At 45.6% G+C, this 27,428-nt stretch overlaps 1 protein-coding gene across 2 annotated transcripts in view; it reads left to right on the top strand.

Moving 5' to 3' along the window:
- The window catches only part of LOC147673978 (uncharacterized), a 659,950-nt gene extending 641,600 nt beyond the window's left edge, over positions 1-18,350 (top strand). For both annotated transcript variants that reach the window (XM_086945060.1, XM_086945061.1), the window contains one exon: positions 17,686-18,350. In XM_086945060.1, coding sequence (XP_086801186.1) covers positions 17,686-17,893 — 208 coding nt within the window. In that variant the 3' untranslated portion in view covers positions 17,894-18,350. The remainder of the gene's footprint in view (positions 1-17,685) is intronic.
- Positions 18,351-27,428: the final 9,078 nt, after the last annotated feature.

The raw sequence follows: 27,428 nt of genomic DNA, 5'->3' as shown, positions 1-27,428 counted from the left end.
CACAAAATTGCCACTCCTGCTGTCTTGGTGTCAGTAGCAGCCCAAAACTGAAGGGGGTATTTAGGGTGAGCCATGCGCGCAGTGTCCTCCTGCATGAGGTGCGTCTCTTGAAGAAAAATGATGTCAGGGTGTTGCTTCAAGAGATAATGCCAAACCTGTCTACGCTTGTTAGGCGAGTTAAGGCCCTTTACGTTAAGCGTCAGGACCTTCAAAGGACTAGGAGCATTCACCGCCATATCTGGGTCTGGGCGCCCCCGGGTCACAATCGCACATCACACAACCCGCGCATCTCACGCGCACAATAGCCATGCACCCGCAGCTCCTCACCCCAGCCCCACAGCCGTCGTTCCCACCCCGCACCCCCCAGCAAAAAGGGAGAAGAGAGAGCATAGGATAGTAGGAAATAGGAAAAGTAGAGAAAAGGAAAAAGAGCAAAGAGCAGCCAAGAAGGCCCCTCAGATAGAACAACAGTGGCGGCCAACAGGGCCTCAATGTGCTGTCCTTGGTACAGAGCATCCTACCCCCACAGGTTTGGACGTTCTCTGGGATGTAACTCCCTGAAGGACAGCTGAAAAGGGGGGGTCGTGACCGTCTTAGAGATCCTACACGTGAGGAGCTCCCACATGCTCCCCGTCCCGACCCTAGGAGCCAGGGTGTAACGTGAGAGGGCACAAGGCCCAGGAGTGGAGCCCCAATACCAGAAAAGGTGGCGCGCTAGCATGTTTCCAGTCAAGGTGTCGGGGAGCGCCCCCCATGTCCCTCTTTGTCCCCTTCAAGGGACCGGATGTGAGCAATGATATCTTGCTTGGCCTGAGAGGGCGATCGCTCACCGTCGGACGTCGAGCGATGCTGTCGGCGCACAGTAGTCCATAAGGGTGTCGCGGCCCTCCTCTCCCGCTTATGAGACGGGGACGGGCTCTCCTGCGGAGTCCCCTGCAGTCGTATGAGTTGCGCCGCTTCTGTGTAGGACCGTATGTCTCTCCGCTTGGACTCCCACTGGAATATCAGAGCGAACGGATGACCCCATTGGTACGCAATGCCCATACTGCGCAGCTTCTCAGTCACTGGTCGGAACGCTCGTCTCCTCTTCATGGTGTTGGGCGCCAGGTCTTGGAAGATCTGAATTCTGTGGCCTCTGTATTGTAGGTCCGGTTTATCTCGCGCGGCCTTCCAGATTGCCTCCTTCTCGGTGAAGAAATGGACCCGCGTTAGTATGTCTGGTAGGAGTCCAGACCTGCCCGGCGGGGCGGACACCCGATGAGCCCGATCCAGTGCCGGTGGAGAAGCCTTCTCGTCCCCCCAGATCTCATGGAGGAGCTGCGTCACGTATCCCATGGCGTCTTCCCCCTCTTCCCCAAGAGGAATTCCCCGGATACGGAGGTTGTTGCGGCGGCTCCTGTTCTCAAGGTCCTCCTGTTTCACTTGGAGCTCGATGTTCTGCTCTTCGAGGGCCGCCAGGCGTTGCCAGAGGTGTTCCTGGTCCTCCGTGCGCGCATCCATCGTCCGCTCCAGCCCATCCACACGGTCACCAAGCTCCGTGACCTCCTTCCTCATCTCCTTCACACACGTGTGCACTTCAGACCGCAGTGACCCAATCTCCGTTTTCAATTCGGACATGAAGGTGGACATAAACGCCTGAGTGACCGGCGGGGACTCCTCAAGAGCTCGCGACGACCCATCCCCCCCTGCAGTTGCCCCAGTCTTTCCCCACATCGCTACAACAGTGTTGTCCTTGGGGGCCGCTGACGGTTCAGCCTTGTTGCCTTTGTTGGAGCGCGTCATTGCGAAGGACCACCACCTGAAGTCCAGGGTCCCAGGCACTCCTCGCTGTGTCGCAGAGGCCGAACCGGGGTAGAGAGGGCCGTGCTGAGGTCCAAGCTGGAGTCTAGCTTAGCCCCCACACCTCCTACCACACACCAGTCCAGCAACTCCACCCCACCACCCGCCAAGCCCCAGCTCACAGTACAGAAACACTAGCCGGCCTATCAGAGCCCAGAGGGCGTGAGGCCAGAGGAGGAGGACCGGCCAGTGGTCACCACAGGGGAAGATCCACCCGCCAAGAGAGTAAACAAATAAAAAGAGCCAAGGTGGTGCAAAAGTAAAGTTAGGTCCAGATTGCAGTCTAGAGTTCACTCAGCCCTGGAACCCACGTGCCAACCACCAGGTCGCCGTATTGAGCCCCACAGAGACAATGGAGGAGGGCGGCTTGAATTGTCTACCACCCCTTAGCTCCCAGGGGCCACTCTTCCCCCCCGAAGGGCCCGGCACAGTACCTGTTCGTGCCTTAGGCCGGCGGCGCCTCAGATCTCGTAGGTAGTAGCAGGTGCCCGCCAGCTCCGGCCCCTCCACCACCGAGGAGGTCCTCCAAGGAGCCGCTCTCGTCGCAGGCCGCAGGGGGAGTCGCCCAGCACAGGTCACCACTCCTGCCCGCTGCGGGGGGAGTCGACCAGCTCAGGCCACCACGCGCAGGGACCCAGCGCCACAAGCCCCCAAACGATATCCTCACCGGATCCACCGCAGGCTGCACTCCGCTCCGCTCCAGAGGTCCGCTCTGCAGTCGAGGGAGAAGCGACGTCTGCTCCAAGGGCAGCCTTCCAGCGCCCAGGCCTTCACCTCCGGGACTCAAAATGGCGGGTCGCAGCTACCTCTCCCACTCCGCTCGCCAGTCCGCTCTATACCCTCAGGCGGTCAACTCCTCTCCAGCCCTTATCCCGGGCAACGGGGCAGCGGGGCCAGATACCACCCCTCCAGCAGGCAACTCTCCGCGCCGCCTGGTACAGCCCCCAGTGCGCAGCAGGGTTTCAGGCACTCCAATATCTCTGGGCCTCTCAAACGGCCAAGCCGCTGCCAATAAGCCATACCTCAGCCTCCGGAGTTCCAAATGGCGGGCCGCTGCTCAATCCTCTCCTCTGCTCGCCAGCTGCCACATGCAGGGGAGGCACTCCACAGGCGCAGCGCCTAGGGTAGCCCCCGCCCCGATGCCTCCTCAATCCGCCGCAGGAGGGGGAAAGGCCAGCCACTCCGTCTCCCGCCTCTCGGAGGGCGCCCCCGGCCAAAATGTCCACAGCTCCGGCCGTTGGCCGCCACAGGCACCGTCTCCTCGGGCGAGGAACCAGCAGGCCCACGTGTGGTCTCCGGCAGGGGCCTCCCTCAGCGCCAGAGCCCCACCTTCGCTGAGGCCCCGGGCACGGTACCTGCAAGGGGAGGCGGCCTCACTCGATCTCCCCAGCAACCAGAGTGCAGCGGTAGTCCCAGGCGGGAGAAAATGGCGGGCTCCGCTCCGGACCCTCGAGCAGCCCCGGCCAGGTGATCAATGCCGTCCGGGAGGGGCCAGATCTCCTCGCTCCCCACAGCCGAGTCTCCGCTATGGGCAGTCTCCCGCCTGAAGAATGCGTCCGTGGCTGGAGGGTCACCCGTTCGCCGCCTATGTCTCAGGTGAAGCCCCAGGGCACAGGGCACAAGATGGCGGTCGCTCCGTCCAGACGGCCGTGACTTTGCTCAACGGCTCCCAGAGCCTCCCGGGGTCCAGGGCACCACGTCCCGTGCAGCGCCGATATCAGCAGGTCCCCAGCCCTTCCCAAGTGGCAGGTAAGTGCCCTGGCTCCGCAGTAATTGCCAATAACAGCGGTATGCAGCGGGAGCTCCCCCGGAGCACTTCTCACCGCATTGCCGTCTTGGCCACGCCCCCTATAAATTGGTTTTAACCATTTTCTCCGGAGGGCTAGATAAGCGGGGCAAGCAAAGAAAACCTGGCCTATTGACTCCTTTTGGGCCCTACACCAAGGGCAATACTCTAAAGACTGACCACGCCATTTATTTGAAAAAGATCTCAAGGGTAGCATCCTGACCCTAAACTGGTGATATAGCTTTCTATCGCTACTCCTAGTGATGACATCCCAGTATTCCTCCAGTGAGGGGTCCATCTTGTGGTCCAAAAACCTACCAGTTAGAAAGGTGGAATCTATCTGGACAATCAATTGGTGTCTTACGGTCGCCCAATAAAGTGCTTTAAATTCCTTTTTAGAAGGAAAAGCATTATTTCCGGGGGCCAACCACAGCTGACTAAGGCCCATGTTTCCCAATACAAATTTTACATTTCTGAACCATGGAAGATTACCTGATCCCACAATAGATCTAAGATCCGAAATTTCATTGGCAAAAGGTGCCAGTTCCGGAATTGTCCATATCCTCCTCCACAATGCTACCGTCCTAAACCGCGCAACATCATCAATGGATTGACAGCCCAAGTCAAATAACAGGGGTTTCATAGGGCTAGATTGGGGGAGGCCGTGCAGGTTGCGAAGGAATTTATTTTGAACTCTAACCAACGAGGATAGGTCCGAAAAGCCCCATAAGTCCGCACCGTACAGGATTGCTGAACTTATTTTAGCATTATATATTTTTAGTGCGGGCACTATCCTTTTAGTTAGTGAAGTTCTTTGTTCCTTAATTAGGCACCCTGTTAGTTGGGCAAATTTCAAGCAGAGTGCATCAAGCTGCGGTTTCCATCTAAGCCTATTTTCCAAAACAACCCCTAAGTAGGTCATAACTTCCACCTGCTCTAACTTGATACCATTCATGCTAACATGACCCTTCAATGGTCTGTTTTTGGTTAGTACCATGAATTTGGTTTTGCTCACGTTGACCTGAAGGTCATTATGTTTACAGAAATCCTCTAACTAATTTATTGCTGTTTGAAGTCCCTTCTGTGTTTTAGATAGGATGAGGGTGTCATCCGCGAAGATAAGGAGTGGAAACTTTTTGCCACCCAAGGCAGGGGCATCTGTTGGTGTGACTACAAAGTACTGCACGACTCGGTTGATAAATAGCAGAAACAGTCGGTGCAAGAACACACCCCTGACGGTCACCACGAGTAACAGGGAATCGCTCAGTAACCTGCCCCTGCCTACCCCATCTAACCTGCGCAAAGTTAGCCTTGTGTAATCTTATTACTAAATCCAAAAGTTCACGCGGCATTCCCATTTTTCCTAAGGCAGCCCATAACGTATCTCTTGGGACGAGATCGAAAGCGGACTTGAGATTTAGAAACGCTGCATAAATAATTCCTCCACCCAAGAACACCACCTTCCAGTATATCAGAATAAATCTAAACACCTGGTCGATAGTACTGACACAGGATCTAAAACCAGCCTGCATGGGGGATAGAATGTTCTCAGTATCCATCCAGACCTGGATTTTGGCCAACACCATCCTAGCTACGATTTTCTGAATTGCATCTATTAAGCTAATGGGGCAATAGTTCCCCGGGGCCAAACGATCCCCCTTTTTAAATATTGGTAATATTTCGACCCCTCGCCAAGAATCCGGGATCGGAGCCCCATTCGCGATGGCATTTACTAGTATCGTGATATAAGGCACCATTTTACTTCTAGCAAGTCTTGGAACAGCTTTTTTGTGCATGTGACTCACTGCATTGACACCAGATACCCCTCTTGGTCACAAGCTGGGCTTGCGAAATGGCTTAGCAAGAGGTGCCACGGGATCACCATTGGAGACAGTGGATGTGCCAAAGGCAAATTTCCTCACAAAAACTACTCACTGCCTTTACTCCTGTTGCAGTCACACTCCTCAGCATGTACCTCTGTAAGACTGAGATTGATCTGACAATATTTCCTCTTTATTAATGGTTGGTGACTTTAAATACGCGAACCGTTTGAAAAATCTCACTTCAAGCAGTATGTAAGATGTAATAAAGATGGAACAAAGAAAGACTTCTTCATCCAGTATATGTTTGCAAGACATACCTTTTTATTCTTCAGATCCTCAGAGCCACGACCCAGCCTTTTAACCACTCCTAAAGTTCACCCGCAACTGCTCAAAAGCAGTCAGTCTAGAACATTCTCAAACATTCTAAGAACACATATGGATAAAAACAGCATGACCCAAAGGAAACAAATAGCAATCATAACCATTACTTTTATAGCATTAATTATGCATTAAAACAATGCATTGCTGTATTAAGCTGACTATGCATGCATATTACAAACTCCTGCAGATACCTCTATGTCTTTGTTGCAGCCACCATTCTCCTGGGCCTTCAACCCCAGCTTGACCCTTTGCTCCTTAAGGGCCAGTCTTCTTTCTTCCAAGGTCAGTCTCCTCTCCTTCAGTTCGAGGCTGACTTGAGCCTCAAGGTTCCTTGCCCCCCCACTCTCTTATGTTAAGCTTCTCTTACTACCAGATGTGGAGGGCTGCCTCCTGTGGATTGTGGGGGCCAGGCAGTCAATGTCTACCTCCTCAATGACCCCCTCTGTCATTATTATCTATCTCACTAACAGGAATAATCTCCTCATCCAATATTGTGTGAGCTCAGTGGGATTCTTTCCAAGCCTGTGGGTTTTCTCCAAGTCCTCCTTTATGGACAAGCCACCCACTTTGATTTTTCTGTCCATGCACAGAACCCTCATTTTGTTGAATTTGAGGGTGGGTGGGATAGTGAAGTAGAGCTCCATGTTTCTTAACCTTTTTTGTGACCCTTTGCGAAACTTAGCAAGCTTTTATAAACTTTCCTAATAGTTTGTACACTCCTGAAGCAGTGCTTAGGAGATACCGGAACTTGACAACTTGATTGGAAATGACAGGAACTTTCTTCTAGGTGTCAACTTGTTGGAGTTCTAGTGATCACGGACTTAACTGTATGGTACTGCTGGACACAAGTTCTGGATCCCACTGCTAGGCGCCAATGTGAGGAAATGCAGTTTATTATATGATGTGGTTGTTCGACCTCATCCTGTAATAAACTCACATATATGTCTTTGATCCAGTCAAGCTCATTTGCAAAACCTTAGCTCAACCTTGGATAGCTGTTGCTTTGAGAAGTCAGGCTTTAACAGAGGGACTGGTGCAAAGCAATCTAGAAGTACAAAACAATCAAAGAAAAAAGAAACATGACAAAGGAAACCCATCACTAATTCATAAAAATAGATCTTATTTTTATGAATCTCCTAGACACAAAAATGAACAAAATCCACCAGAGGGTTCTTGAGATACGAGTTATTATTAAATGGTTCATTGTACATTTTTACAAAAAATGCAAAAAGCATTGGCAACTACCGCGGTTAGCAGTTACTTTGGAAAACTTTTTAAGTAGTGTTCAGGTACTCCAGCTGGCTTTGGGTGAGCACCTCTGCCAGGAAGCAAGTCAAGAGGACCAGTAAGGTATAGCAGGACGGTGACTACACAAAATATCGAATTCAAAATATCGAATGGACAAAATATCGCAGTCAAAATATAGAATGGACAAAATATCGAATGGACAGAATATAGTGGTGAAAAATATCGAATTGAAGGTAAGTAATTTAATATCGATTTTTAAAATATAGAAAGTCAAAATATCGATTTTTTTAATTATATCGAATTGTTTTATATGTTAGTATATGTGTGAAAAGTGTATATTATTTTTGTAATTTATTTTAAGTAATGAATTTTGTTTGCGTAATTTAATTCTGTAGCGTGTTGTGGGTTTATAGGGGAATAGGGTGGCAAGTAATTTAATTGTAATTAACTAAATATTTGTATTTATTGGCATTCATTTGGAATTAATTGGTAATTATTTTTTAATTGGTAATTCATTTTTATTAATTGATTCATTGATTGTTAATTTTACTAATGTATTTTCTGTAGCGGGTTGTGGGTTTATAGGGGAATAGGGTAGGAAGTAATTTAATTGCAATTTATTAAATATTTTTATTTATTTATTGGTATTCATTTTGAATTATTTGGTCATTTTGAATTGGTAATTAATTTTTATTAATTGATAATTATGCTAATTGTATTCATTTATTTTCTATAGCGGGTTGTGGGTTTATAGGGGAATAGGGTGGGAAGTAATTTAATTGTAATTAATTACATATTAAAAATTATTTTTGTGTATTGATAATTAATGTACTGTTAATTATTAATTGGTATTACTTTTTATTATTAGTTTTTGTTATTGAAAATTAATTAGTTAATTATGAATAGGTAATTAATTTTAATAACTAATTTGTATTTTTAATTGGTTAATTATTACATAATATTAAATTGGTAATTAATTGTAATACATTTTTTATTGATATTTAATTTATTTGTATTATTATATTAAATCATTACTTTCCCTATTGTTGCACTCTTTGGAGTGGGAATAGTAATTTTCATCCCTACGCTATTCAACGCTTGCCCTACTGTTGCACTCTCTGGAGTGGGAATAGTAATTTTTACCCCTATGCTATTCAACGCTTTCCCTACTGCTGCACTCTCTGGAGTGGGATTAGTAATTTTCACCCCTATGCTATCCAACGCTTTCCCTACTGTTGCACTCTCTGGAGTGGGAATAGTAATTTTTACCCCTACACTATCCAACGCTTTCCCTACTGTTGCACTCTCTGGAGTGGGAATAGTAATTTTTACCCCTACGCTATCCAACGCTTTCCCTACTGTTGCACTCTCTGGAGTGGGAATAGTAATTTTTACCCCTACTCTATCCAACGCTTTCCCTACTGTTGCACTCTCTGGAGTGGGAATAGTAATTTTTACCCCTACGCTATCCAACGCTTTCCCTACTGTTGCACTCACTGGAGTGGGAATAGTAATTTTTACCCCTACGCTATCCAACGCTTGCCCTACTGTTGCACTCTCTGGAGTGGGCATAGTAATTTTTACCCCTACGCTATCCAACCCTTTCCCTACTGTTGCACTCACTGGAGTGGGAATAGTAATTTTTACCCCTACGCTATCCAACGCTTTCCCTACTGTTGTACTCACTGGAGTGGGAATAGTAATTTTTACCCCTACGCTATCCAACGCTTTCCCTACTGTTGCACTCACTGGAGTGGGAATAGTAATTTTTACCCCTACGCTATCCAACGCTTGCCCTACTGTTGCACTCTCTGGAGTGGGAATAGTAATTTTTACCCCTACGCTATCCAACGCTTTCCCTACTGTTGCACTCACTGGAGTGGGAATAGTAATTTTTACCCCTACGCTATCCAACGCTTTCCCTACTGTTGCACTCACTGGAGTGGGAATAGTAATTTTTACCCCTACACTATCCAATGTTTTCTCTACTGTTGTACTCACTGGAGTGGTAATAGTAAATCTTACCCTCCTGCTATCCTACGGTAAAAATATTCTATATTTTGTATTAATATTACGTTAATATATAAATATATATATAAACATTCTTTTTTTAATACATATATATATGTATGTATTAAAAAAAGTATGTTTTTTTAAACTTAAATTAATTTTTTAATAATTTTGAGGTTATTTAAGTATTTTTAAGTATGTTTTAGTTAATTATATTTATTATTTCATTACTTTTAAATTACATTTAAAACAATTCTATATTTGACTAACTATTTTTTACTTACAATCAACAGAAGAGTGCCCACACAGGGATAGTAGTGTCCAGCACAGGAAAGAAAAGAGAATCAAATCAACCTGAGCAAGAATTTCTCAGGGATTTCTTGGAAGCCCTCACTCACCACCCTGGGTGGTGACATGCTTCATCATTGGGCCCACCAGGAGAAGCCGAATGCCTCCCTGGTGTGCAGCAACGCCAGGTTACTGCGGAGCGGGATTTTTTTGTGACAAAGTGTATGAAAAAAGTGAGGTTAAAAAATACCAAACAGCTTTTCCAAACAAAAAACTTTATTCCGTGGTTAGCTGGGTATAGGTTAAAAGGTATGTGCAGGGAAATATACCAACTAATGTGTTGGGTGTTTTCCCCTTTTATTTACAGTGGGGTCAACATGTTTCTGCCCTTTAAGTGTATGGATATTACTGGGCATTCGTCAGGACCATGTAATTGTGTACCTCGGTGGTGTAGGCGCGCTAAGGCCCACCCTAGCCAGAGGACGTGACAGTTAAAAACAGAATTATGTGTCAAAAAAGTGCAAAAAAACAACAAACCAGAAAAAAGGGGTTCGAACAAATTTGATGAACTTGTGGTCTGAGAGAAATGACAAACACACATGAAAGACAATACAAACAATGTTAATGAATGGACTGGAGCGTCTTTTTGCAAACACTGATCTCAAAGTTCTGTGCTTGGAATAAGGAGAAAAAACTTGTGCCCGAGGTGAGAAATAGAGGTATTTTAAGCCTGAAATGGTGGGAGCCAGGCTATCTCAGGGCATGCAGTTTTGGACGATCCCAAAGCAGACTTCATGCCATTCGTGCTGGTGCGATCAATGCGCCCAAATGGAGGGCTGGTGTCTATGTTGGACCCTAGCGGTTCAACCCATTTTTAATAAATAAACTTAAAATGGATAAAAATGGCGAGTTTCTCACTTGTGTATTAAAAGATCCACACTTCATGGGTCTCGGGAGGGGGGTGGTGGCGACAATGGCACACCCTACAAAGATAAATAAAGGAACACAAACCTACTTAGCGATTGGAATGATGTAAAGGTTACTTAGCTGAGCGTGGGGCGAGATGGCGCCAGTGGTCATAACAGAAAGATTCTTACGCCCGCAACGCCAAACACCCGCTAGGCACCTAGCGATCTCCTCGAACCGGACCCCGTGGATGGATGTCCGGAGATCGAATGGCATTGAAATACTCTCTCCGTGGTAAAGCGCGCGGTGGAGGGCGTAGCATTGGACGGAGGTAGGCGTGCCGGGGGGTGTGTGTATGCCCAATCACAGTAGAGGACAGAAGCGAGGCTTGGGATGCAAGCTCTCGCATTGTTGTGGAGGCTTAGAGGGTGTGACATAACGCATGCGCCTCATTATCCCAACAGGGTTTCGGATCAAACCGAGGCTTGTAATGCAAACACTTGCGTTGTCATGGTGAGTGATTAGATCATTACTTGCGGTGACAGAAGCCTCGTTCGTCAGGTTACGAAGAGTCTGATAGAGTCGAAAGGTGAAGTTGACAGTTATATTTCCGATTCTAGGTAAACAGAGTAGGAGAAACAGAGCAGGAACAACGAGACCAGAACTCTTGTGACAGTAAGTGGTATTGTTCACATAAGTGAAGGTGAGTAAAGGATCATTGGATCGTGGCGCTCACCTCTAGAGACTTGAAGAGGTTAGCCATCAGGACTGTGGTAGGCTTACAGCTCAGGGACAAGTTACCATGTAGACGACATTAGTCGAATTACAATTAGTATGGCTCTTCTGTGTCCATATCTTTCCTGTTTCGAGTGAGAGTTGTTTAGTGTGCGTAGTTAGATGGCATACGCTACAGTTGGCACAAGGGAAGTGTCCTGTCACGGGGGGCAGGCCCCATGCATCTGTGATCGACCTTATAGTTCCGGAGGCAGAGGCATCAACCTTCGGGCGTGTGTGAACCAGAGAGTCTTTTAAGCTTGTGCCTTTTTTGAAAGAAAAAAGGGGTTTTTCCAAAGTTCTTTTGTTGCTTGTGAGGATTCTCCCATGCTTATTCACTGATTTTTTCATTGCATCTGAGATAGAGCTGTAGGGGGTCACGCAGGTTAGGGGTATCTCGGATGGTTCCCTGGTGATTTCCTCCAGCAAAGCCTCTCGTGGTTGGTTTCTCGCACGTTTATTCCCTTTTTCCAAGATCTTTTTGGGGTAGCCACGTATTTGTAATCTTTTGGTAAGATCAGAGGCTTGGGATTTGTAGTCCTTAATGTCTGTGCAATTTCTCCGTATTAGGAGATATTGGCCGTACGGCAGGTTTTCCCTTAGAGGTCTTGGGTGAAAGCTTGAGAAGTCTAGGAGGTTATTTTTAGCCGTGGGTTTGTAGTGGGTAGTTGTTTGCAAAACTGTCCCACTTACAGTGATGTTAACATCAAGAAATACAACTGTTTCTTTGCTGTAGTGATTGGTAAACTTCAGGTAGGGATCTCGGGTGTTTATCCAGGTCAGGAATGTTTTCAAATTATCTTCTCCGCCTTTCCAGATTAACAGTATATCATCAATATACCTTTTCCATAATGTAATTGAAGAATGAAAGGGGTTGTCATTGGGCAGGATATGTTTCTCTTCAAAGTAATAGACATAAAGTCCAGCTATGCTGGGAGCAAAAGTACTGCCCATTGATGTTCCAGTACTTTGCCGGTAGAGCTCACCTTGGTATTCGAAATAATTTTCTTTAAGAGCCATTGTGGCACATTGGACTATAAAATCCTTGGGAGTTACATAGTTCCAATCAATGGCATCTAAAGCTCTTTCCATGACCCTGAGGGTGTCATCTTGAGGGATGCTCGTATATAGACTCTCTATATCGAGTGTGATAAGGATGATGGAGTTTTCTGAAAAGGTCACTTGTCCAAGGAGTTCTAGAAGGTTTTTGGTATCCCTCAGGTACGTTGGGGTGTTTTGTACCAATGGTTTAAGGTAGAAATCACAGAAAGTAGAAAGGGGTTCAAGGACCGAACCAATGCCGGAGACGATTGGTCGTCCAGGTGGTGGGTTGATATTTTTATGGGTTTTTGGTAAGGTGTAGAAGTAAGGGATATTGCTTCCGCTTCCAGTGAGAAAAGCTGCTTCATGTTTAGAAATCTGGTCATTTTCCTCTGCCTCTTTGACAAGGTTATGGATACGTTCCTTCAATTCCGGTGTAGGGTCTGCAGTAAGTCGTTTATCGTTGACTCTGTTGTCCAATAGAGTACGACATGCTTTGTCGTAATCGGGAGTGTTTTGTATCACTATCCCTCCTCCTTTGTCCGCTGGCTTGATTGTTATGTTTTTGTCCTTTTTCAATTTGTCTAGTGCTTGGAATTCTGCCGCTGAGAAGTTTTTGAACGTGGTTGGTAATGGTAGCGATTCCATGTCATTATAGACCGCCTGTTCAAAGGCCGTTATCTCTGCGGGGATGCTGTGAGGAGGTGGGACAAATGTTGATTTCAATCTGAAGTTGGTATCAAAAGCAGGTGGTTCATTGTCAGCTTCTGTTCTGGCTTCAAAAAAGGCTTTCAGCTTAAGCTTTCGGAAAAAGTCGGCTAGCTCACAGTGGAGTTTAAATTTGTCCGGTCTGGCTGTTGGGACAAAACCTAACCCTCTTTCTAGGACTTTTTCTTCCGTTGGGCTTAGAGTTTTGTTAGACAGATTTGTGATTAGACTCCTTGACCACTGGTACTCGGTGTCACTGTCTTGCTGCGGGTGTGGTCGCCCACTCGGTCCTCTGTTTGCCAGGTCACTCATGAGTTTTGGTTGTTACCTCTTCTCCTTCCCCTTCCCCTCCCGCCTCTCTCTAAAAAAGGCATCTGGTGTTGATGGTGTTGGGGGTAGTGGGGCTGCATGTAGGGATTCCATACCATTAGGGGAAACGGAGGGTGTTGCGGGAACATAAAAGGAGGTGGACCGTTTCCCGAGGATCCAAATTGTGCCCAACCAGGGGGCTGATTATGAAAGTTGGGTCGACCCCTACCACCTCTACGTCCTCTCTGTTTGTGAGAGTGATTACTAGAAGTGCTGCTATTTGAGGAGTTACTGTCAGTATCATCTGACTTGTTGTAATCCCTCCGAGGTGGAGTGTAGTCAGGTTCAGAGTAAGGGTAGACCGTCTTAAACTCAAATTTCTTGAGATCTTTTGGGAATTTGGTTATTTTGGATTGCATGAGAGATTCTTTGTATTCTGCCATCTCTTTATTGATTTCCTCCAGCTTCTTTTTATAACCAGTAATCGTGGCTTTAAATTGTGATTCTGTTTGCTGGATTTCAACCATAAGTGCTTCAGATAAGCGAAGTGCTGTCTTAATGATGAGCACCAGCCAATCGCGAGTGCAATGCCAGGCTATCATCGCCCATTCCTTCCGAAATGTGGCATCGTTTAGGAATATGCGTGGGGCATTGGTTACTATTAGTCCTTTTGGTGCTGGTGCAGTGTTGGATGACAAGTAATGTTTTAAAATGGTGCCATGAAGAATAGTTCTGATACGGTCTCGTTTCTGCTCCGTGAGTTTCTCCCATTCAGCTGTATGGGAAATAGCTTGGGATATTCCCGGGTCCGCAAAAAGATTAGGATCGGCCAGAAGTGCGTCTACCTCTTCCTCCGAAAAGGTAAGACCGAAATTCGCCATGTTTAAAAATGTTTCGGTGACGTGGTGACGTACCAAAAAAGGGATGTTTAGAACTCTCACAGCTGCACGCTGCTAGAACAAAAACAACAACTAGAGAGAGAGGGAAGAGGCACTCTCAGTCCCCCAGGTAATAGTTACAATCAACAGAAGAGTGCCCACACAGGGATAGTAGTGTCCAGCACAGGAAAGACAAGAGAATCAAATCAACCTGAGCAAGAATTTCTCAGGGATTTCTTGGAAGCCCTCACTCACCACCCTGGGTGGTGACATGCTTCATCATCGGGCCCACCAGGAGAAGCCGAATGCCTCCCTGGTGTGCTGCAACGGCAGGTTACTACGGAGCGGGATTTTTTTGTGACAAAGTGTATGAAAAAAGTGAGGTTAAAAAATACCAAACAGCTTTTCCAAACAAAAAACTTTATTCCGTGGTTAGCTGGGTATAGGTTAAAAGGTATGTGCAGGGAAATATACCAACTAATGTGTTGGGTGTTTTCCCCTTTTATTTACAGTGGGGTCAACATGTTTCTGCCCTTTAAGTGTATGGATATTACTGGGCATTCGTCAGGACCATGTAATTGTGTACCTTTTTTTTTTTTTTTTTAACTATTTTTTACAACAATATTTTTGATTCAATATTTTTGTACTTACCTGATTGTAGATAGAAATTCAATATTTTTGCATTGTATATTTTGACATCGATATTTTGGTAAGTCTATATTTTTGTATTCAATATTTTGTCAGTGATCCAGCAGGACAGTTACCTCACTGTCAAAGCAGTCTCGAGTCCCTTTCCAGGCTGTATGGGCTATCACCATAGTAATTAATTGAGTTGTCAATGTCCCTAAAAGTCCCGCCAAAAGCCAGTTGCCACTGGTCTCCAGCCGCAGCAAAACCAGTGGTTTCCTTTGACTGCAGCTTGTGTCCATCCTGGGTGACCAAACTGCAATTTGAGGATTCAATACCAGGTCCAGGCAGCCTCGGGGGCTACTTTTGAGTGTCGGTTTAGGACTACGCGGCTGCAATTTAGCAGTCAGCAGTGATCAATGTGGCCTATGTGGCTTCTTCCGCTTTTGTGGCCCTGTAGCTGCAACAAGAAGTCAGCCATAATGACTCTTGGAGTTCACATCTTCTGTCCGAGGCAACTTTTGGTTTAGCAGGGTGCTACAGGCACAGTCCTCTTTTTGCTAGCCCAGAAGAAACAGGTGCAGTCTAGTCTTTAATGCAGCCTATCTTTGCCAGGCAACAGCAGAGCAGTCTTTCTTTGGTCCTTTCTCCAGTGCTGATGTGATCGGAGGAATGGGTGTCACTTTTATGCCCACAACCTTTCCTTTGGGAATGTGGTGTCTACTAGCCAATGGGTTACTAGTTGTCCTCTCCTGCCTGAAGACTACTTCCTGCAAGATAAGGCATCTAGGTATCGTAGAGTGCAACATTCTACATGCTCCCTAGATAGCATGACTCCTCTCTCGGTATGTGAATCTTGGTAGCCACCCGAGGTGTGTGGCTACCTGAGAGCCAAACACCCATAGGAAAAACAGTTTAGCAACTGTTTTCCCCTCTGTGCCTGACACCAGCCTTTCTACCAGATCAAGAGAGCACCCTCTCTTGTGTGTATCCACACATAGCTCTTCCGAGGTGGCTTCTCTTTTAAACCTCTACTTTTGGTCTCACACTCAATGTGGTTTGCCGCCAGGGAGAGGTAGCACCTCTTCCAACGTTAGGCCTCTATTATGTCCTTTCCTGGGAGTCTTTCACACGCCTCTCCATGTGGACAGGAGGCTATCTTGCAGCAAGCACCTGCTTGTAAACTTTGGCAACAGAGTTGCAACTTTCTAAAGTTGCCTTTTATTCAAAGGTTTCTTTAAATTTGACTTGGGCCTCAAGTCATGTTTAATGCAGCGATTATTTTGATACCTTGAAATATCATTTGTATTAGTCCTATTCAGAAGTTAGAGCACTTGAGTTGTCAACGTTTAACCCTGCCTTCACCAATGGAGCTACTAGCCTTTCCACCGTAAAATGTATAAAATTTGAGATTTTTACTTTTAGAACATATGGAAAAACACGTTTTCCTTGTTAATATACCACACTCTGATGTATATTAGAAAAAAAGATCTGGACTTTGTCATAAGTTTAAATGAAAAAATCAAGGTATAGGTTTAATGCTGCTCTATCAGGCTGCAGCGGCAGGCAAGGAGACATGTTTTACTTAATCATACTGAGGGTGGTACCAGAAGTGCTGCACACTAACTTATGGGCCCTGTGTACCCCTGGTACCATACACTAGGGACTTATAAGTAAGTTCATTTATGCCAATGGTTATAAGCCAATTTAGCATACGTGTTGGAGCACTGAGGTCTGGTTAGCAGGCCTCTGTGCATTGTCAGATTGGAAAAACCAGCAGCATCAGTCCATAATTTTGGGAATGATTATGCGAAAAAGAGGAATTTTTTTTACACTTACCGACAGGAGCAGTTCCTCCTAAAGGGCGGAGGAGCATCGCCCCACCTGCTTCAAGTGCAATAGGCAAACACAAATAAATGAAATGGCATGGCAATGCCATTTTATTTTACCAGTGGCTTGCACAAGTGTGAGTGCAGGGAGAGGGGCTAAATCCTGCAATTGCAGGAAGACAGCTGCCTCTGCCAGTGCGCATGTTAGATTGTCCAGCTGTCTTGTGGCGGCCAGCCCAACATATGCTCTGTAGACCCAGCATTCCCAGGGCTGTGGAACAGCCGGTGTACGGTGGATTGCTGGCACAGGCACTCAGTCTCAAAATGAATGCTGGGTTAGCCTGCTCCAACCAATCTAGAGCTGCTGTCATGCTAAAAACAGTATGAGAGCAGGCCGAGCATTGGTTGGATTGGTGTTCCACTGGGCAGGAAGGAAGTCCTTCCCTTTCCTGCTCTTGGACACTGAATGATAACACCACATAGTCATTTTATTTTTTCCTAGCTGCTCTGTGGGTGCCGTGCGTGGCTGCCCTGCCCACAGAGCATGGTAGGAGTGGAAGGCACACTTCAAGTACACATGACGGTTTGGCCTGCCCTCTTGGGCCTGTTAAACAGTCATGCACACTTTGTATATTCTCCACCCACTGTAATGCACTGCTTGGGTGGAGAAAATGGCCAGGCCCCCAGTTCCCCAGTACCTGTCTAAGCGCCGACCCTCGGCACTCGCTCAGCAGCGTCGTGATTTCCTAAAAGAGTCTAGGAGCCTGTGTGCTTCCAGTTTCCTGCATTGTGAAAAGAAGCACGGAAGAGAGGTGACTGCTGGTATAATAAATTCATTTTATATTTTGTTTTTAACTCTTCCACCCCCCCCCCCCCCCCCGCCTCACTACTGTTGCCCAATGGCATCCGCTACTGCCCAAAGGTGTGATCTATTTGCTTTTCCAATGCTTGTTTTGTATGGAGATATTTATGCAAATTGTTGGTAGTCTGTTATATAGTTTGTCATTACAAAACAAATATCTGCAGTAGATTTTCACATACTGTTCATTGCCACCTCGGCACTAGTAATCCAAGTTGTAGTATTATAAAGCAACAGTTCCGTTCCGTTTTGTTTTGATTATTTATAATTAGTTTTCTTAGTCTTCTCTTGCTGAATATAGAATTTATGCTCCTCTTTGCTTTCAAATGTTCCTATTTCTTGTTTTGTGTTGACATTTTTTATTTGATTGTCTCTGCAGGAACTGTTGGTCAGGATATCACCCACACACGAACGTCCTCTGGCTTCACTATGTGGCAGACAAATTAATCAAAGAAATGAAATACAAAAAGAAGCCAACCACCCCACTGATGAGGAGCACACATAAGAAACTGCTAAATTTTCACAAAGAGGTGCTCAAGTTCCACTCTGCCAGAGATGTGCTTCACATGAGCTGCCTCTTCCAGTAGCATCCGCAGAAGCTGCATGTGCTCACCAGCTGGACTTTGGTGAGGCAGAGGTACTCCAAGGATCTTCTGGCAGCAAACCTCTAAAGTCTTTATAAACTCAGATTATAACAAGTAGTCAAAGAATAAATCAATCAAGAGAATAATTTTTAGAAGCAACCATAGTTGCAGTTCACTAGACCTTTTTATTACAGTGAGCGCAAGCGGGTGCGTTCTTTGTGCCTTTTTTTGCACCTAGCAGGAGCTGACTCCTACGGTTGGGCCATTCCTATTTTTAGACATGGACCTGGGCTTCTGTAGATGGCTATGAATTTCAAATTAGCATATTTTTAATATAATAAATTGCCTCTGCAGTGGCAGACCAACTTCACAGAAGACACGCTTAAAAGTGCAAAATTTGTGCAAATAAACATAATCTGAATATTATTTTATATATAATAAAAGGGAAGTGAATCATTAAGCCTCGGGCCTGCACATTTTTTGTACCTATGTACTTTAAAACACACAGAGCCATTCTACCGTGGAGCATGTACAGCATTTCAAATTAAAATCTCCAAGTATGACTTTTAACCCTGGAAGCAAATGAGGGACTGGTCCAAGGAGGTTCATAGCGGTCCTGGTTGCCCAGCGGGCCAGCAAATTAGCTTTCCACTGACACAATATGATGGACCGTGGCAGTAAAGCCTTTCAGGCATAGCATGTGATGATGCATTATTTTCTAAAACAAAACAGGTGGACAGATAGGGTACAAATACCTTGATACGCCACTCACGTGGCAGCAAATAGGATCACTTATAAAGCACAAATACTTTTTTTTAGGTATATGCCAAGATGCGTTTATTGTAGTATAATGATATTGCTCTTTTAAACTATCAGTACTTTGACTGGAAAACAAGTAAAGTAAAGCAACCATAAGACAACACTTTTATTTTATTAGATTAGACATTGCTGGTCCTCACAGATGCCTGAAGGGTTATTGCGTAGTCGTGTACTGATTGCACTTGTCTGCCAGTTCAGGAAAAGTGGGTGATTAAAGTATTCACAATTACTGATAGCCTGAGGTTGTTATTGATTCACATTTGGGACCCTGGAGAGTGCAAAGTGTAATGGATAGTATTAATTTTATTTTGACCTAAACTGGAAGTGTAGGGTTTGCGACATGAGGATTGGGAATGTTGTGTTCTAATCATGGGTCAGCAAGCAAGCTCGCACCTGTGCATAAGCATGAGGTGTTGGAGAAATATTTGAGAATTTACTAATTTGCACGTATAATGTTATGGTTGAGTTTAGGTGCGCCTGGAGTAAACAGAAAGAATGCATCCCTATTACAGATAATGAAACTTGCAGTTGCCCGGTGGGCAGGGCATTAGTGAAAGGGGATGTTGTATATGAATTTAGGACCCTAGTGTAAATTTCCAGATTCATGCCCATAGGTATAAATCACCCTATCCTTATATAGGCATAGAAATCATAACCATATTTAGACTTAGCCCATGCAGTCCAAATACGGTACTGATTAGACCCTTAGAGAATTTTTGGATAGATTCTTGGCAAAGAATACTAAACTTAAGCTACACCTCACTTACTTCTTCCCTCGTACTAGACCTAGGTTAGGTACACCGGGGTAGGCGTATTTTAGAAGCACCAGTTGAGTACTTTTAGTCATTATTTATTAATGTTTGTATTTTGTTATTTTATATGACTTAGAAACCATACCATGCTTTTACAATATTACTTTATAATACTCTTTGTACTGTACGCATTGTACTTTGCAACCAGTATTACGATTGTAGCAGTTCATTTCCTCTGCATGAGAAAGAAGACTGTTCAATAAATACTTTTATTGAAAACGCCCGTCTCTCTATTTCTCTGCACCTCTGGTGAAACAAAGCATGCACGATTGACTGAGTGAAATATCTATCTATTGTTTCCCCGACTCTAGAGATAGGTTTCTTATTCTTGGGAAACAAAGTTGTCATGTTTTAAGCGGTTGTCAGAAACTAATCCCTTCTTGTTTATTCTAGAAAGTTTCTAGTGACCTCTGAGCTAGCTGGCACTCACAATTAAGTTTAATATATTCGATAGAGACCTAGTCGACCTCAGTCCTACGTCTAACCTATAGGATATATTATTCCAATGCTCAGAGCCTATTGGGAATATAGGAACTACACCACATGGTGCCCAATGTTTGGTAAGGCGATAATTTAACGCTAGATACTAGAGTAACTCAGTCGTGCTTTTCACACAGACCCCTTTTTCCCCGTAAAATACTCCAATAGACGTCTGGAGTGGGTAAAAGGATCAAAGATCAGCCGAAACTAAGTAGGACGAAAATCCTATATTAGTTTTTGGTTTGTTCAACGTTGAAGGATACAGTGTTCCAAAATATTGTGCACCTAATCTTTGTTCCTTGAAACTTGCTCTGTAAACTTTCAATCAACAAATTGTCGGATAGTGACAAGGAATTAGGAAGAACTGCAGCAGCAGCTCAAGCAGTTTTAGAAGACACAAGTCTCCAACAAAATAACCCGGATGCAATATTGATCCTGGTAAATGTAAGAAACTATAACTTACAAAATCATAAATAATGGAGTATCATCGAGAGGTGGTAAAGTAATATTTGTCATAGAGGCACATGAATATCTGCAGACAGAGGTATTCTATTTATGGATACAGTTTCCTGCAACAAATGCTGTAACACATGAGTTCCACTACACAAAGTAGAGGAACCTCCAGCGGAATACGTTCCTTACGAGGACGTTGAAATTCCATTAACTTACCAAGAGCATCAGCTCTGGTTTAAAGGCGCCCTACAACATCAAAATCACATTACCAGGCTTGGTCCACTAGGTAGACCAGGAGCTACATGGCCGGTACTAGCCAGCTATACACCACATCCTGACATTGAAGAAATGACACGTCCAGAACTGTTAGCTCAGCTAAAACAGTTAATTAAAATACATAGACAATTGGTTCAATATGTCATGAAGACTTTAACAGTCCAACCTGCTGTAAAGATTCCGCAGCACATCCTTCACCAAGGCAACACAAACAAAATTACACCACAGACTATACAATCAGTCATTGGAAAATAACCAGCAAAAAGGGAACAAAAGGGAAAAAATTACTCAAATTGAGGCTGTATTTCCTGATCGTACACCTCATGGGAAACTCATGATTCTGACAATCTGTTTACCAATGGGGATAGCACCACATGTGGAGGACTGTGACACTTGGGGTACTGTCTTTGCTTCAATCTACAGGAAAACATACGGTGTTACGTCTATGGAGGTAATACCAGACGTCCTAAGACCGATTCAAAATGAATACGGACCAGAGCCTGCTTTAAATCTCTGTATGAAATTGCTAAAAGATTTCAAACAGGTCTTGGCTATACTATTAGCCAACATTAAAGGTGAAGCAGCTTCTGTGGCAATCGCTAAAATTTAAAAAAATCCTATGAAGAACTAGGTAGAGATAGTTTGGGTGGAAAACCATTAAAATCCCAACTAACAGAAAATCCTGAAAAAGTTTTGTTAAAAATAATCTCACTACTCCTAAAAAGAAGTGGGAGAACAGTAAACAAACACTTCCTAAAGAGAAACGTTCTCAGTCCAGAGGTAGGTCTCCCCAACGGGAGCCCTCTGAAAAGAGGTATAACCTCAGAAACCGGGATAATTTGAGAAAACCTGATAGATATCAAGATACTGATACACGTTCCTCTCCTACCTTTCAGACTTCCTTGCAGAAATCCGAAAGAAGAGGACGGAGGACGATCAGAACAGAAAGAAGAACCTGTGAAGTCCAAAGACGAACAGCACGTTCCTAAAAATAAGAAAACTCAATTCACCAAGAAGAAGGTAGCAAGTGTAAAGATCAGACATGCCGAAGATCTTGAGGACACAACTCAAGAACGGGGAGTGGGCCTAGACAATGCTAGACAGCGCAGCAGAAGTCACCATAGCTCGCAAGATCCTGAAAGATCATCTGGAGACGGTGGACTTGAATGAAAGCATTAAGGTTGAAACTGCCGACACCAGGGTTAGTGTACCCCATAAGGTATATGAAGTAGCAATCAACAATTCTCCCCGAGCACTCAAACTAAATTCAAACAAAATATTCAAAGTCCAAAATATAAATGTGGGTTATAAATCGACACAGTCACAGGTCAGTAATCCAGGTAATCAGCAACTCAGGTCCTTTCAATCAAGGATGGTTTATTCTCTTGATAGTTCTTTTTCTTCAAGGTTCACAATTATCCATAAACAGCAGTCATCGGAAAAAGCAGCCAACACGTGTTTCGTCGTGTTAATTTGTACCCATTGACTTCATCAGGGCGTAGTCCCAATATCCATCGGCAAATTTCTCTTCCCATCTGTTTTTAAAGTTACAAATTCAGTATTATAACGGACCCCCACTCTCAAAGTATATTCAGGACGGGAGTCTTCCTCACTGTATTCAAAGTGGCTAAATCCCCACAAATCACGATATTTCTACAGTCGCGGGTTCGTCTATCCATGATACCGCTCTAGAATCGGTATCGTGGATAGACGAACCCGAAGCACCAGAAAATTATTGGAATATAGCTAATTATCCTTACTTTGCTGAGTGCCCCATTACCTGGGGTACCGTTTCTTTGCTATATGAAGTAGCACTCCGGATGGAGGGGGACATAACTAGAAAAATAAAAGCACTCTTTTGGGAGAAGCTATCTAAGGGTTATGAAATTCTTCTAGCTGAACAAGACTGGCCACCTGAATTTGTCAGGGAGTGCCCACGTGGCGAAGAGATAATTAGGCCAGCCTTCTCAATTCACATTCCAATTCATATGCCAGAAAATGGGCAGTGACCCAGGCTCCAGCATTATATAAAAATCACGTAGGATGGGACGAGGATTCTCCTCACCATAAAATCCAGTTAAAAAATCAACCTACTGCACAAAGACAGTATCCAATCAATCAATCAATCAATCATTGACACTTATAAAGCGCGCTACATACCCGTAGGGTCTCAAGGCGCTGGGGGGGGGGGGTGCCGCTACTGCTCGAACAGCCAGGTCTTCAGCTTCTTCCTGAAGGAGAGGTGGTCTTGGGTCAGGCGCAGGTCGGACGGGAGGGAGTTCCAGGTCTTGGCGGCCAGGTAGGAGAAGGACCTTCCTCCTGTAGTCGCTCTTCGGATGCGGGGGACGGCGGCGAGGGCGTGGTTGGCTGATCGGAGGTGGCGTTTGGGAGCGTAGAAGTTGACTCGGCTGTTGAGGTAGCTCGGGCCTTGGTCGTGTAGGGCTTTGTGTGCGTGGGTGAGGAGGCGGAAGGTGATTCTCTTGTTGATGGGGAGCCAGTGAAGGTCTCTGAGATGTCCGGAGATGTGGCTGGATCGTGGGATGTCGAGGATGAGTCTGGCTGAGGCGTTTTGGATCCGCTGGAGTCTCTTCTGGAGCTTGGCGGTGGTCCCGGCGTAGAGGGCGTTGCCGTAGTCCAGTCGGCTGGTGACGAGGGCCTGGGTGACGGTCTTCCTGGTCTCTGTGGGGATCCACCAGAAGATCTTCCGTAGCATGCGTAGGACGTTGAAGCACGCCGAGGAGACGCTGCTGACTTGCTTGGTCATGGAGAGGGAGGAGTCCAGGATGAAGCCCAGGTTTCGTGCATGGTCAGTCGGTTTGGGAGCGGTGCCCAGGGCGGGAGGCCACCAGGAGTCGTCCCAGGCGGAGGGAGAGGAGCCCAGGATGAGGACCTCCGTCTTGTCCGAGTTCAGTTTCAGGCGGCTGGTCGTCATCCACTCGGCTACCTCTTTCATCCCTTCGTGTAGGTTGGCTCTGGCGGCGGCGGGGTTGTTGGTCAGGGAGAGGATCAGCTGGGTGTCGTCGGCGTAGGAGATGATGCTGAGGTGGTGTTTGCGTACGATGGCCGCGAGGGGGCTCATGTAGACGTTGAAGAGGGTGGGGCTCAGGGATGATCCTTGGGGGACGCCGCAGATGACTTCGGAGGCCTCTGACTTGTACGGTGGTAGGCGGACTCGCTGTGTTCTTCCGTCGAGGAAGGAGATGATCCATTCCAGCGCCTTGTCCTGGATTCCGATGTTGCTGAGGCGCCGTATTAGGGTGCGGTGGCAGACCGTGTCGAATGCCGCGGAGAGGTCTAGGAGGATGAGGGCCGCTGTTTCTCCATTGTCCATCAGGGCTCGGATGTCATCGGTGGCGGCGATGAGGGCGGTCTCGGTGCTGTGTTTGGCTCGGAAGCCGGACTGTGAGGGGTCGAGGGATCCATTCGTCTCGAGGAAGGCGGCCATCTGCTTGTTGACGGTCTTCTCGATGACTTTGGCTGGGAACGGGAGAAGCGAGATGGGGCGGTAATTCTTGAGGTCGGTGGGGTCCGCTGTTGGTTTCTTGAGTAGAGCGCTGAGTTCGGCGTGTTTCCAGCTCTCGGGAAGATGGCGGTGTCGAAGGATGTGTTGATGATGTCTCGCAGGTGGGGTGCGATGACAGCGTCGGCCTTGTTGAAGATGTGGTGAGGGCAGGGGTCGGTTGGTGATCCGGAGTGGATGGAGTTCATCGTGCGGATGGTGTCTTCTGTGCTGATCGGGGTCCAGGCGTGGAGGGTGGTGGTGGGGGGGGGTGGCTGATCGGTCGTGGTGTGCGTTGGTTGGTTGTTGAAACTGCTGTGTATGTCTGTGATCTTGTTGTGGAAGTATGAGGCGAGGGAGTTGCAGAGGTCTTGCGATGGGGTGATGTCGTTGTTTCCTGCGTTGGGGTTGGAAAGCTCTTTCACGATGTTGAAGAGTTCCTTGCTGTTGTGTGCGTTGTTGTCCAACCGGTCCAGTAAAGCAAGAAGCTAAAAAACAGGTCAGGGAGATCTTAGATCAACGTGAATACCAAGGGGTGATTGAAACATGCACCTCATCTATGAACAATCCTTTGTTTCCTGTCTCCAAACCAGACAATTCATATCTTCTAGTTTTGAACTTAAGACATCTAAACTCTTGTTGCAAAACTTTTGCAGTACAAAATGCACACAGTGCAGCACTGATGAATAACATCGTGCGGAAAAAATATAAAACCACATTAGATATTTCAAATGGTTTCTTCTGTCAAAACATTGCACCAGAAAGCAGGCACTTGACCGCTTTCTCAATTATGGGGACACAATGACAATTTTGCATGTCTCCCCCCAGGTATTCAAGAATAGTCTAGGGTTATTTTCAGCCAGAGTAACAGAGTTGCTACAAACGAATGATGATGAGGCATTATCTTATGTTGACGACATCTATCTTACAGACGATGATTTGGACGTGCACTTGAAAAGGGTGAACACCATAATACTTGGGTTCGCTTCTGAAGGGTACAAATTCAATTTTAAGAAATCACGAATTGCCCACCTCAACGTCCTATTCTTAGGATACGAACTTTCAAGTGAAAACAAAAGCCTGGCAGCAAGCTTTCTAGAGAAATGTGCGCTACTGCAACCTCCAAAGACGCTGAAAAACTTGTAATGTTTCCTGAATTTTGGAAGAACTTATGTTCTAAATTTCGCAGAAAGGGTTAAACCTCTCTACGAACGAATCAAACCTGATTTCAAGCCAACTAATTGGACTCAAAAACAAACCCGAAATTTTGCGTTCAGTGCAAACAGACGTTAGCAAAAACACAGTTAGACACGTGACAACGTGCGCAACCTTTTGATCCGAATCATCCCAGGGAGATGCGGATTCACGTACCTAACCTTTAATGAAGGTGAAAATGTACCAATAGCATACAAATCACACTTGTACACACAAGCTGAATTGAAATTCACTTCTACAGAAAAAATTCTGACAGCGGTTCAAACTGCAGTAGCAAAAGAGAGAGCCCTCGCGCAGGTTAAACACATAATGATCTTTACACCTGTACCTGCCCTAGAGGCAGTGACGAGAGCAAGCATTCCAAATGCTAAGGCTTTACATCCGAGATGGATACATTGGGTTAATTCTGTTGCTGCAACAGACTTTAAATACGTTTTTGACCCCTACTTGAAAACACAAGAATTTCTACAATACGAACAAGAATGTCCTCTGCCAATTGAGATTCTGCCTCTAGAATTTTTACAATACGGACAAGAATGTCCTCTGCTAATTGAGATTCTGCCTCTAAAACATTACGGATGTATAATCTATACAGACCGATCAGCACAGCCCGCAATTGGGGGTAAACAAGCCTATAGAGCTGCATGTGCGATTGTTAAAGGTCGCTGGCACGAAGGTAAATTTAGACCGATGGTCACTAAAACTCAATCACTGGGAGACTGTACAGCTCAGCGAGCTGAACTACAGGCTTTCAAGATGGCGCTTGAAAATACCGATCGTGAATTCCCCACACTCACAGTGTGCGAGTCGTATAACTGCGTCCGGAATTACAATGAATATCTGCAAACCTGGGTTCAAAATGGTTTCAAAAACACAAAAGGTGGCACGATTAAGCATAAAATGCTTTGGGAACAAGTAGTTCTATTACAGAAAGAACTACAAAAGTCTCACGAGATCCATACACTGAGTCATCAGCGTGATGGTGTTCACGTTGCAGGGAATTCATTGGCTGATGAAGCCGCAAAGGCAGCTGTGCAAACGGCTTCCGTAACTACAGTCACTTGTTCAAAAACAAAAATAGTCGGTGAAACAATGCTAGCAGTTAATGCCTCAATGAAAGGCAACTATGCAGCGTTACCGCCAAATTATCCACTCGGATATACATACATAATTTATGAAAACTCCGTTCCTTTTGCTCGAATCCCTGGAGTGGGGGACCAAGTAATTCCAAACAGGAACCGGAGAGGTGCTTTCGTTCACGAAGCACATATGGGTGAGGGTCTGACACATCAAGGGATGTTAAAATCTCTAATAGAATTAGAAGAGATGTACTGGTGGCCAATTTGGAATTAATTGCGATGTATGTTACAGAGATCATAGCATTGAAAACCACCTGATACCTGACTACAGTGTAGCCAGCCCAGTTCAGACACCATTGTTAGACAGCATTAGGCTTATCTACACGCAAACGTCACCATGGACGAATGCGGTCCCACAACTATTAGGACAAGATTCATTTGGATGTGGCCTCAGTGCTCGGCTGACGCCCAAACTGTTATAAAAGATTTGCGAGTCTTTATCGGCACATAGGCACGCCACATTCTGACCAGGGTCCTGCTTCTAGCTCTAGAGCATACAAGGAGGCCATGACCAGCTTGGGTGTTGCATTGCGGTACTCAAGTCCATTCCATCCTGAGGGAAATGCGGTAGTGGAAGGAAAAAACGTGACATAAAGCAATCTATAACAGCTAGGGTATTCGGCTCGGGTGACGAGTGGGTCAGACATTTAATAAGTGTCCAACGTAGTCCTGACAATCTGCCAAGAAATTCTCTGGGTGGAATCACTCCATATGAATTACTTTTTGGTACAAGAATGATTATCGAAGACCTCGATCGTCAAACTTCAGTGGTGGAACAAAAACCCTTTGATATCAAAGACCGTTTGTCTGTTTTGCAGGACTTAAATGAAACAACAAGAAATATG

This window comes from Lissotriton vulgaris, chromosome 12, assembly GCF_964263255.1.
Source record: "Lissotriton vulgaris chromosome 12, aLisVul1.2, whole genome shotgun sequence".
NCBI classification, from domain to species: Eukaryota; Metazoa; Chordata; class Amphibia; order Caudata; family Salamandridae; genus Lissotriton; species Lissotriton vulgaris.
This window is presented reverse-complemented; position numbering and strand designations above follow the sequence as displayed.